Source organism: Leiobunum rupestre, chromosome 1 (genome assembly GCF_980474605.1).
Source record: "Leiobunum rupestre chromosome 1, qqLeiRupe1.1.hap1, whole genome shotgun sequence".
NCBI classification, from domain to species: domain Eukaryota; kingdom Metazoa; phylum Arthropoda; class Arachnida; order Opiliones; family Sclerosomatidae; genus Leiobunum; species Leiobunum rupestre.
This window is the reverse complement of record NC_143384.1, coordinates 73,924,442-73,936,974: the sequence shown is the minus strand read 5'-3', so window position 1 is coordinate 73,936,974 and position 12,533 is coordinate 73,924,442. Positions and strand designations below refer to the sequence as shown.

Below are 12,533 nucleotides of genomic sequence, written 5' to 3'. Positions count from 1 at the left end.
CATTTGTTGTACAGTTGTAACAGTTGTGTTGGGCTTTTTTTTTGGCTAGTATTAAATTAGTTTATGTTTGCCTATTTAATTAAGTAGTAAAATAACTAAATAACAGCATTATTTATGAGTTCATACATTCAAAAATATTTGTTAATAGTATAAAGCTGCTGACATTGAATTGCTTTGGCTTTATAATAGGATTTAGTTACGGAACTTACGGATTAGCCAAGGCTTATGTTTTTTAAACAAGCTTCTTTCCTTTAAATCTTTTATGTTTAAGATTGATGTAAATGCCTTAAATGAGCAAGTGAAAGCCAGAAATACATCAAAAATTGCCGAAAAGGCAGAAAATGAAAGAATAGGTAAATTTTGTTTAAAGTTCAAACACTGGCTGTCTAGTTCTAAAGTTTTATTGTCATTTAATAGAACATAAAATTCTAAAGACATTTTTTTAGGAGTCCCATGAATTTTTTCCGGGGTTTTTGACGCGTGGACTGCCGCTATTTACAAGTCTTGGCATGCCATTAGCTAAGATAAGAGCGAACCAGGCCATTTTGTATAAGCTAGGAAAATTTCTGGCCAAGTTCACTCCTATCTTGGCTAATGGTATGCCCGGTATGCCGGTATGCTTTTTAGCAGGGGCCTCAGTGGGTCCTAAAACTAATCGAGAAAGTCTAGCAGACAATGCTATCGCGTTTGAAAAATTTATCGGACCAATTCCAACGTTACGTCCTAAGCAGATGCTTATCTCCTGCACGATAATGCGTTTCTGCGCGGTAATTTTGAAAATTTGGCTTAAAAATGCGTTTTGAAAAATAATTAGGAATCAGCGACTTAAAATTAGTATAAAAGGTAGTGAAACTCAAAATCTCAAAATTGGTCGATAATGAGTTTCTGAAATGTAGGGCAGCGGAATACCACAAATGCACTACTTCGCGCGTAATGTGCTATCCTTATTGGTTAGAAATATCACGTGATCACTAGCTCTTTAAAAAGGGTGTCAAGCATGGTGGAAGTTAAAATCTGAAGGCAGTGATAGACTTTCTCTCCCTATTTACTTTTGATAGCAGCTGCTAATTCAAACTTGCAAACCAAATATATTTTCAGTTTTATTCACCATAGGCTAAATAAATTCAAATGCAATTAAATGTTTTTATTTTTTATTTAAATTACGACAAAGCATTCACTAAGGTACATAATATTAAATCCCTCGGATGTTTTAAAACAGGTTTCGGGAAGTAATTTGTGGGACTTCGGTTTTTATTTAAATTGTTCAATCTTTATTTTGTTGCTTTAACAAGAACATTTTCCTATTCCATTGTCGGGGTAAAATTATAAAGTTTTCATTGGAATACAAATGAAAATATTCGAGTAGTCTACTTTTGTTTTAGGAGGGGCAGCCAAAAAATGTTTTTCATTCCTAATTTTATATCCTAAGGGGGCAGTTCTTTATGTTGTATTTAGAGAGTTGCTTGTTTTTGTCTATATGACAAGTTTGAATTGTTTTTAGATATAATAGACCTAAGAATTTCTCATGAATTATTATTATTCCTGATATTATTACCCTCAATACAAACCGAAAAGAAGGTATTGAAAACGAAAGTTATTTACGTGAAAAAGTTTTCCTTTTTTTCATCAGGATGGTATAAATGCGAAACACTCCAAATAAGTTTTTGTTCTTTAGTTTAAGGTGTGTGAAAATAAACGGTTTTATCATTCATTCCATAATAACCATACACATTGTTTATTATTAATAATTATTCAAGTCTATAAGAGTTTCAAGATAAAAATTATTATTTTTTTTTAAAGTTTGCTAAAAAAATGAAAAAAGAACAAAGTTTTTGCTATTCATTAAAACCAAACCCTAATAAAAATTACGGGGTCTAGTCTAATAAATATACAGCCGTTATATTTTGCATCAAAATTTGTTTTTCCTAGCACCGAAGTATACGGTAAATAGTAACCTATTTTGTTTTTTTTATTTATACACAACGAGAAAAAACCTGCTTTTGCGCTTATTTTGTTTAGCAGCTAACATTGGAGGAACTTATTGGTCCTGTCGCAAATACTATCACTTTTAAAATAATGATTATTGTTAAACGAGCAACGCAGCTGCTTGAAAACAACGGATGAACGAACGATGGAGATAGGGTGGGGGGCGAAAAATGAAAACAAAATATTAACCATTCATTTTATGTTAACAATAATAATAATCGCGATAAGTTATTCGAACTAAATTATACAAAGGCCGAGAAAGTAATCTTAGTTTGCGTGGGTTTGGTTTTCAAGTAAATATTGTTTTCCCCCTATTGATTTTTGTTTTGTTTACATTTTGTCGCTACAGAGAAAGAGATAATGGGTAGGTTTGCGAGAATAATCACGAATTGAGCCACTGATGTTTCAAGCAATCGGAAGCCTTGGCACGCTCAGCTGGATCAAAAGCCAACATGGGCATAAGAAAGTCCGTAAAGGCTTGCGCCTCTGCTGGATCCCACTCGTATTTCTCCGTCAACACTTCGTACAATCCCCAAGGTTTTAATTTAGTTATGTGTCTCAGTTCCCCTAATTTCAAATCAAAATAATATACAATCGGAAAAATGTTATATTATTAAATTTCTAGTTCAAGTAATCTAGCTTTGGCTAATAGTAATAGCAAATTTTAATAAATGTGCAAAGAAAATTAATGTAAAAACTCGGTTTCTCATAAATCGCATGAACCTGTGTCAATCCTAGGCGAGTGATTCAATCATTAAAGCACGCTTAAAGAGGGTTGCCAAAGTTTTTTCACAATCAAATTCCCTGACTATCTCTGGAGATTTTCCCCGACTTATTTTGTGCCAAGATTGTATTTTTTAACCTATATTTTAGTAAAAGTTTCCTATTTGCGACCGAAATTATATTCCACAACATTTCCCTGATTTTTATACCCATATTCAAATTCCCTGACATTTCCCTGATTTTTAGATTTATTTTTAAAATTCCCTGACTTTTATACCCATATTCAAATTCTGATTTTTCCCTGATTTTTAGACTAATTTTTAAAATTCTGACTTTCCCCTGATTTTTATAACCATATACAAATTTCCTGACATTTCCCTAATTTTTAAAATTCTATCACTTTTCCCTGATTTTTATACCCATACTCAAATTCCCTGATTTTAATAGCATTTTCCATTTGACTGCTCTCTAGCGCTCTAGATCACTCTGATCAAAATTTTATGTTCCATTAGCGGTTTTACTCTAGTCGATACAGATTCGGAGCGAAACTTGAGCAATCAAATGGAAAAAGCTATTAGACTAATTTTAAAAATTCCTGACTTTTATACAAATATTCAAATTCCCTGACTGTCATACCCATATTCAAATTCCCTGACTTTTCCAGGAATTTCAGGTACCATGGCAACCCTGTTAAATTAAACCCTAATTTTAGGAAAGGGATACTTCTTGATTACAGAGTGTATCTTCTATTCATCGCCGCACTCCTAACATTAATGCTCATTAAGTTCTATTTCAATTTGTTTTTCATGCAGCCAACTCTTTCAGAGTAAGGCAGAAAATTTGTTTAACAGATTTATTCACTTAAATTAAAGTGTCACTATAATTTTTAGTAAGTTTCCATTTTTCACCCTTTGCCATACTATTTAGCAAAAGACAAAGACTTACCTTTTTTATTGAAAAACTCTCGAGAATATTTTCCAGAGAATGCTATGTGCTTAGGAATTTCACCTAGAAGTTCTATAACATGGGCTAAATGGTCTTCATCCCGCGAGTAGTCTTCGCCCGAATGTGGCTCAAACAAATAATCACCCGTAGCCATTTCAAAAGCCTTCAAAATAGCAAAAAAAAAGCCATCAGAAACTAAGTTTATGGGTCAAATGGGGTACACATTCATACCATACAAGCTGTACTCCAAATATCAGCTGGTAAACCATAATTTGCACCAAGAAGAACCTCTAAACACCTATATTGCCTGGTTTGGATATCCTCAGTAAAATGATGATCCTATAGAATGCCAAAAACATTCAATAACCTTATTTAATCCTGGCCCAAATGTCTTAACCACTTACCATCCAACAAGCATTGCCAAGATCAGCGATTTTGACTGATATGTCACAAACTTCCAGAACTGGATCTGGCCTGTGCTCAATAGATTTTTGGTTATCTGCATCATCGACGTCAGTGGGGTAAACAGAAAAAAATAATATATCATATCGTACAAAAGAAAACATCAAAGTGGAAATTATCCATTCCGGAAGAGACATAATTCTTAATACCAGGGCATGAAGCAACCCTCCTTAGAGTTCCTTCTTTACTTTTCTCCTGAGTTGAAGGAGAAAGAGTGCTTTCGGAGCGTTCCAGCCGCTGCATGAAGTCACCAGAAGGATTTAGACAACCATCGTGACCATTATAACCAAAAATTTCATCGGGTAATTCGTTTTCTGGCGTTGGCGAAGATGACCTTTCCGTAATTTGAGAAATGACATCAACAGCGATGCTCTCCGTCCTTGAACAAGGAACTAGTGAAACTAAAAGTCGGAAAGTTAAATTAAGCTAATACTTATAAATGTTAAAACTTTGAGCCATGGTTAATTAAGAATTATTATTATTTTTCGAACAAAAGCTGCTACTTCATGGCTTTAAAACAAATTTTATTTAAATCTGAGCTATCAGAACGTGGTCCTTCTTCAGCGAACGACTATTACAAAAATGAAGCTAATACTTAGTTTTTCTGATTTAAAAATAGGGAAAAAGAAATTTTGTCCTTAACATAAGGTAATTTAAGAGAAAATTAAACAAATTACCATCTTCAGAGTCTCCATTGGCTAAACCTAATTCTATTGACTTCTGCGAGGTACTTTCAGGAGAAGGACTATTAGTATTTTTGTCCTCTTGAAGTGTCGTTTGAGACTCATGCTCCAGTTCTTCGAGTTGTTGCATTTGTATTTCCAGTAATTCTTGCTGGCGTTTGGCTTTTTTTCTTAGTTTTTTCTTTTTATTTTTAGACATTTTTGAACTAGGATCAGGACCAAGAAATTCTTTGGGAGCTGTACTAACTATTAATTTCGATATAAAAGAAAATAAATTAGACCAAAATATGACGAAAAAAAAACTAGTATTTAACGTACTATGAGAGCCAGGTAATCGAAGACCTAATTTTTGCCACTGCGTGGCTTCATAAGCTAATTTTCTAACGTACGCCTCATCAACAGTTAAAAGTATGTTCTCAGGCTTGATGTCAGTATGAATAATTTTACATTTAGTATGAAGATAGTCCAAGCCCTCAAGAACCTAAACAGATGTTATTTACATTGGAAAAGTGTTTAAGAAAAAAAAAATTTCCAAATGAAGAAACTTACTTGTCTAACAATAGTTTTCACATTTGCTATAGGAATTCCTTGATAATTTGACCGTATTATTAACTTCAGGAGATTGTGGCCTAATACCTCAAAAACCATACACACATCTAAGATTTACCGTAGTCAAGGCATGTAATCATCATTTAAAAGTTCCATGGAAAAATGTTTTTGGAAAAGGATACGGGTGCCGTTTACTCCTGATATTTTGAAGTCGTCTAACAACTGCACCACCCTCTCACGATATGGATCTTGAGGATCACTGTCTCTAACCTATGGATGTTACAATTTGTCACATGGCCCATTAGAACAACCATTGGGAACAGGGCTTAAGAAGGCTCAATTAGAAGAGGAAAAGGTTTAGTGGTTTGATTTAAAACATGGGTTGGGTAGGCTAACAGTTATCAGGACAGATCACGAGGCTGATTGAAAGTTCAATATAAGTAACAAAATGTTAATGTTTCTTACACTCCGAAGAAGTTTAATCTCATCTAGAGCAGTTTCAGTATAATGAGCTGCGCTTTTGACTACTTTTAAAGCTACGAATCTCTTCCCACTAAGAACAAAGAATGTAAGTAATTGTGTTGCTAATGGAAATCACTAAAAGTGATCATAGTAAATACCAACCTAAGATCCCAGCAGAGCCATACTGTTGAAAAATGGCCCCAACCAAGCTTTCTCACTACGTGATATCGACTATGAAACAAATCTCCTATCTTTACTGGATGATAACCACCTACAAGAAATATTTTAATATATGTTCAATTAATTTTTGTTTATAAGCCTTAATAAATATTTTTTTCAGGAAAGATCCACATCATTTTCACACTGTCATTAATAAAATTTAAAACTGGTTATAATTAGCCACAAGTTAAACTGTTCTTATAATACACATGTATTATGATAATAATTAAATCTTTTAACATAAATTTCATGTTGGATTTAGTTACCAAACAATTTTTTAATCAAATTTCACATTTCGAGACAGAAAAATTATGACAAATTTCAATACTCTTATACTATCGCGATCTATTTATAGCTTTGATATGGTGAAATAGACGGTTGATAAGCCTACTTGATATAATATTTTCAAGTATTACTGCGTTTTTTATTTTGTGTTACAGCCCTTATTGATTATTAACGATATTTTTCTCAGGTTTGTTATCAAATTTACATATGCATTTGCCAAGTATAAAAATTACTTTTCTTAAAATATGGCAAAGGAAGGAATGTGAATTTAGTTTATTAATGATCAGAAAAATGGGCTATACATAACATAATGTCAATTAGGAATGTTGCCCAGAATAGGTTTAAAAATATTTTCATACTTTTGATTTTTAAATTTGGCAAAGTCCACTAAAAGTGGGGGAGGTGAGCAGTAGCTGACAAGATGAGCCAATACTAAAAAACATAAATGTATCTTCCTCAAGTTTTGAGGAAGTTTGGAGATAGGATGGGAGTGGTGCCCTTGAAAATTGTCGACCAATTTAATATTGCTTAGATCCTTAGTTAAAAATAAAATATGTTTATTCAAAACTCTAAACAAAATTCTTCTCTCCTTTGCAATGGGGTTTCGATTAGATATTTTTTTAAAGGAATACAAGTCTCCAGATTTTGTTGAAAAATATCCCCACCCATTAGCAGCAATGATTTTTCAAGGCACTGGAACCAAAATCATTCCATTTATTTATAAAAAAACAGGGCAGACAGATAAGCCATTATCTAATTATACATATACCCATTTTTAAGGAAATAAAAAAACAATTACGAATAAGATTAAAAACCTTTGAGTAGTTTCCTAATAGTCTCTTATATTGTTAAGACGCAGGGGAGCTGGATATGTGTATAGTAGAAAATATCAAAATTCAGCTTAACCTTTGCAATAGTCATGTGGGTCTTCCTGTTCATCTTCATCTGATCCCAAAACCTCTTCCTCTTCTTCTTCTTCATCAACATAAATTGGTTCCGAAGAATATTGTTGATCAAGTCTTTTACCAGCTTTTTCACCAGGAGTTCTATCCCCTGGTGTTACTGGTCCCCCAGTGTCATTGCGACCTTTAAACTTGGACTTTGGGCCTTTGGAGCGCTTCTTTTTAGCTTGAATAGCCATAACTGTAAACAGAAAATACACAAACAATATAAAAACTCATCTCTCACAGTATTAATCAGAATACCAAAATGCATACACCATTATATTTCTAAATTTTTAAGTTACATTACTGGCCAATGTAGGAAACGCTTGAACCAGGATCAATAACTGAACAGATCTTGGAATCAAACTGATTTATTTAATCAATAGTCAACTGGGACTAATGCATAAATTAAAGATTTATGGATACACCAATTTAAAAACCAGTTTGATAATAGATGTGAAGGGTCATAGGTCTCAAGTGGAAGTTGGAAACTAGACATATTTCCAACACTTTTGGTAAGATTTTATTCCTTAACAACTTCTAAGAGCAGTAAATTATTTCACATCATTTTAAAATTATTGCCTGATATGGTCTTGGTTTTTCAATTATAATTACTAAATCAAAATGTCTAATCAGTCAACATATTCATTACAGATCAGTATTTGGAATTAAAAATTTAATGTGCATGATTGATGCAAAGCTTGAACTTCTTATTTTAACATTCGTAAAAAGATAAAGCAAAGAGTGACAGCTGAAAGGTGAAACTTAACGTAGCCCCGTATTTTCGAAAGCAACTACTACTGCTACTCAAGTGTTTTAGATAAGCAAAGAACTTTTATCCTTGACTGTGAAAATTAAATTCTATCTTTATGCTTTAATTGCTACAACTATTAAACACCAAATCAAACGATTAATACAACATAATTTGTGAAAGAATTAACTTTATCCAAACTATAATTTCATTTCATTTTATCTAACAAAGATTATAATTCTTTACTGGTGTAAATATCATTCAATGGCAAATAGTAGAATATAGTTTTACTTAAAAAAGGTGTTGCTTTAAGGAGTAATAAATAATTTTTTGTTTTTCAATTAAATTATAGGCCAAGTTTGACACATATTGTAATAGTTGTTGCATTTTAAATAGGTACATGGTCACATTTCTAATATATGCTATATTTTAGGGAAGGCTACTCTTGTATAATATTTTTATTTTAGATCAAATCATTGATAACTTACAAATGCCCATAATGGTAGAGTAGAAAATCCGAATCCATATAATCATAAAACTCATGAGGTAATAGTTGTTGCATTTTAAATAGGTACATGGTCACATTTCTAATATATTCTATATTTTAGGGAAGGCTACTCTTGTATAATATTTTTATTTTAGATCAAATCATTGATAACTTACAAATGCCCATAATGGTAGAGTAGAAAATCCGAATCCATATCATCATAAAACTCATGAGGTAATAAACTAGGGAGATACTAATCATTGTTGGTAGCTCATATTTAATTTAATGATAAGGAAAATACAAGATCCAAAATTTTTAAAATAACATCACTCTCAAAAACAAAGGGTTTAATTCTAAGAAACATTCCTTGTTGAATAGTAGTTGCCGCATTTTACAGGGAAAACGAACGTTTAGAAATTATAAAAGCAAATTAATGGTTATAAGTTTGGGCAACACCGAACTGTAGACCAACTTTCCCTTTTGCAGTTGAAAATCCAACTAATATTCAAATCTACAGAGCCTTGAGCCAAAACGCTAAGCCTAAACCTTGACAACAAAATTCATATTAAGCCTTGGCTTCCGAAAGGCGTTCAGTGAACACTAAGAGCTTTTGATAAGAAATAATTTTGTAGACAGTGATCGAAGATAATATTACCTTTTCTATTAACATCAGAGTTCATCACGCTCCTATATATTTAAAAATTAAAACAAAATTAAATTATAAACTAGCGAGACCACAACAAAAACGCGAGAAAAGTCTCCGCCGACTTGCGAGAGATTGCATAAATGAACCAATAGATAGCGCTCTAAGTTAAGCTCTTTATAAACTGAACTGAATCGAACTGAAAAATAATAACTAAATCAAAAAGTTGTCTGTTAAAACGAGCTACGAATTGCTTTAAACGTAACTAGCGCCAATCATCTAAAGCTTCCGTTAAGCCTGGTGGCAGAAATGTGAAATTCGTTGATCCACCATAAATATGGAAGTTCATACTCCCTTTAACCAAAAGTGACATAATTTCCAAAAGTGTGACAATCCCTGTACTTTCGTATGCTAAAGGTTTAATGAATGCTCAACTCGAGATCGACCACATAAAAGACCATTTATTGTCGTCTTTCTGGATCTTTTTTTAGTCTATGGTATTATATCGTAGGTAGATGGCGATAGCATCTCCACATAAAGACGAAAAGTCACACTAACTTTGACCAATGCTAATTAGTTCCTCCGTTCCTCACTACGAAGCGTTATTTGTTGGTTTTAACATAATTCCCTCCCCAAGGCATACTTCCCCTTCTCCCCTCCCAACTTGTATTTCGCTCGTAACATTCATTAAGAAATAGGTCCGATTGACACCTAGGAGGATTCAAGTAAACCTGGAGTTGTCGTCTCCCGTTTTAGGCGGGGCAGTAAAAAATTCACGGACATAGCAAGTATCGCCATCTATCGTAGAATCTTTACACTTTTAATCGGCTTTTCGTCTGCTAGTTTTTCTATTCGCGTATTTCTAGTCCCGTGTTTTTAGTAGGAGTAGACAATTAATTTTAATATTCGAAACTAGCAGACGAATTTGTTTAAAACATGTAGAAAAGGTGGCGCTAAACTCGTATGTCCGCGATTCTGGCTCGTGCTGCGTCTTAATCGATTATCCATTAGTAAATCACCAGGGCCGGATGATCTTCATCCCCGTCTTCTCAAAGAGGGCGCTGCCATTCTTGCATCCCCTGTGTTATCGATATTTACACTCTCTATTGCGTCGGGTTGGCTGCCGTCCATTTGGAGACAGGCAAATGTCACTGCCATCAAAAAGTCCCCCAATTCCTGCTCGGTAGACAATTTTCGAGCTATTAGTTTGACCTGTCTCCCCAGTAAAGAGCTCGAAAAACATGTTCGTGACACTCATGTTTCTTTCCTTTCAAAACGATCGTTCTTTTCTAATGACCCACATGGCTTTCTCCTCCGACGCTCCTACTTCACGAATCTGCTTTCGACTATGGAGGCTGTCACGCGCTGTCTTGATAATGGGGACGCCGTTGACCTTATCTACTTAGACCTACGGAAAGCATTTGACACAGTCCCCCACTCCCTACTTATTCGCAAATTGGAGCTCTTAGAGGTTCAACCAATCATTGTTAACTGGATTGCTGATTTCCTAAGTAATAGGTCTCAGCGTGTTGTTCTTCATGGCATCACCTCGTCCTGGTGCTCGGTCACTAGTGGTGTTCCCCACACTTTTTGTCATTTTTGTGGTCAAGGAGTCGTTTTTGAAACTTTTTGCTGATGATAGCAAAGTCGGCCGTGGAATAACCTTTGTGTCTGATGCTCTTTTACTTCAATCAGATGTCAATGCATTAGATTATTGGGTGGGCTCTAACGGTATGAGTTTCAACTCCACCAAATATTAGTTCTACATTGTGGGAGTAACAACCCCCTCTTCCAGTATCATCTTGGTGGCAGACTAATCGAATCTCAAAATATCATTCGTGATTTGGGGGTGATGCTCTCGGGCAGAATGTTGGGGGACACTCACAGCAAAGCTGCTTCAGCCCGGGGAATGAGAGCCCTTTATCTATTAAAGCGATCTTTCTCTTTTTTTAGTGCTAACTCGTTTAAGATTTTGTATAGTGCTTATGTCCGTTCTCATCTCGACTATTGCTCGAGCATTTGGTCTCCTAGTAAAAATCTCTAGTAACCTTGGGTCTTAAAAAAGTAAAGGCTTTTACGTTTTAAAATGTTCCCATATTGATGAATGTGGAAAAATATATCACAGCCATATGAATCAAGGAACGTTTGAGAGTTTCATTGTGAAAAAAAATGTTCAAATTTACTTTTTCCGTCGTTTTCAATATTAAAAAACCTTTTTAGATTATTCACATCCATCGTGACTAGAAACACGTGACTAAAAACACATTGTAACACTACCAAAAATTAATACAAGTTCCAAATATTTCCAATAGATGGCTTTACTTTCGTATGTCGGACCGTTTTACGTTGCCATCCTAGTAAACCCCGAATTTTTTCTCCCCATGTTACATCCTCCTAGGACTAACTATCTCTCTGGCCGTAAACAGCGTGTGGTAGTGCATGGGGAGGCATCTACTTGGTCAAATGTGCATTGTGGTGTACCACAAGGTTCGGTCCTTGGCCCATTATCGTTTAACGTCGTTATAAACTCCCTTCCCGATTCTGTACGTGACTGCTTTTAAGCCCTGTTTGCTCATGATACCAAACTGTATCAGCCTATACGTTCAATCCCTGATTGTCAAAAATTACAGTCTGATCTTACTGCGGTTGTCGCGTGGGCTACATCAAAGGGTCTTACTTTCAATGCTGACAAATGTTCAGTCTTACACTTAGGAAACAAAAACCCCAACTCTGTTTATACTATATCTGGTTGCCCTATCAAAACAACTCTCTCTGAGAGAGATTTTAGGCGTCATGATCGATCCGGGGTTAAAGTTTTCTAGTCATACTAACAAAGTCAGTAAGAAAATACGATCCACTGCTGCAAAAGTGACATAATTACCAAAAGTGTGTCAATCGGACCTATTTCTTAATGAATGTTACGAGCGAAATACAAGTTGGGAGGGGAGAAAGGAAAGTACAGGGCCGTCACCAGCCCAAAAAATTAGGTAGGGCCATGTTAGGGCACATTTTGAGGTCTATAGTAACCGAGCTCGCTTCGCTCGCTCCGCGGCTACACAGAGTAAAGATGACTTTTATTAGTATTTACAATAACTGAATTCATACGTCGTGTATTTCCTCTATCAAAAAACGCAAATTAGCAATGACACTTTAAATTACAATATTTTAATTTTCCTATATGTACAATCAGTTTTCGAGATAGATAGATCAATCGTTTTATTAGTTTTATTATAAACCAACGACTACCGGGCTACCCATAGAAATCTCATAGGTAACTAGAATGCTGCCGTGTAACTGGCAAATGGGCCAAACGCCGTGGCAGACGATAGCCAGATCTCAGCCAATCAGAGCTCAAAGAGTGGTTCTGCCAAGAATTTAATGTCACCAGAGAGAA

The 12,533-nt window shown here is 34.6% G+C and overlaps 1 protein-coding gene across 5 annotated transcripts; it reads right to left on the bottom strand.

Moving 5' to 3' along the window:
* Positions 1 to 1,134: 1,134 nt before the first annotated feature.
* LOC149966367 (SRSF protein kinase 3-like) lies at positions 1,135 to 9,312 on the bottom strand. Of its 5 annotated transcripts, none has more exons than XM_090153479.1 (13): positions 9,152 to 9,312; positions 7,221 to 7,457; positions 5,973 to 6,081; positions 5,814 to 5,901; positions 5,531 to 5,618; positions 5,349 to 5,455; positions 5,118 to 5,280; positions 4,794 to 5,045; positions 4,266 to 4,517; positions 4,059 to 4,153; positions 3,886 to 3,993; positions 3,655 to 3,817; positions 1,135 to 2,553 (listed from the first exon to the last, which is right to left on the bottom strand). In XM_090153479.1, the coding sequence occupies exons 1-13, from the start codon at positions 9,174 to 9,176 to the stop codon at positions 2,369 to 2,371; spliced, it is 1,872 nt and encodes a 623-aa protein (XP_090009605.1). In that variant the 5' UTR covers positions 9,177 to 9,312; the 3' UTR covers positions 1,135 to 2,368. The 5 variants fall into 5 exon arrangements, with proteins under 5 accessions (XP_090009605.1, XP_090009599.1, XP_090009586.1 ...); XM_090153473.1 differs by having other exon boundaries at positions 4,059 to 4,171; positions 4,269 to 4,517; XM_090153460.1 differs by lacking the exon at positions 9,152 to 9,312 and adding an exon at positions 8,673 to 8,800 and having other exon boundaries at positions 4,059 to 4,171; positions 4,269 to 4,517.
* Between the last annotated feature and the right edge of the window lie 3,221 nt (positions 9,313 to 12,533).

What these genes read in the sequence shown, in the direction of transcription:
- LOC149966367 (XM_090153460.1), bottom strand. Translation starts at nt 8,757, where the DNA reads ATGATTAGTATCTCCCTAGTTTATTACCTCATGAGTTTTATGATGATA. An exon ending in AAGGAGGGTTGCTTCATGCC is followed by an intron (nt 4,172 to 4,268) that starts CTGGTATTAAGA and finishes CTGTTTACCCCA; the next exon opens with CTGACGTCGATGATGCAGAT. An exon ending in TTGGCAATGCTTGTTGGATG is followed by an intron (nt 3,994 to 4,058) that starts GTAAGTGGTTAA and finishes GGCATTCTATAG; the next exon opens with GATCATCATTTTACTGAGGA.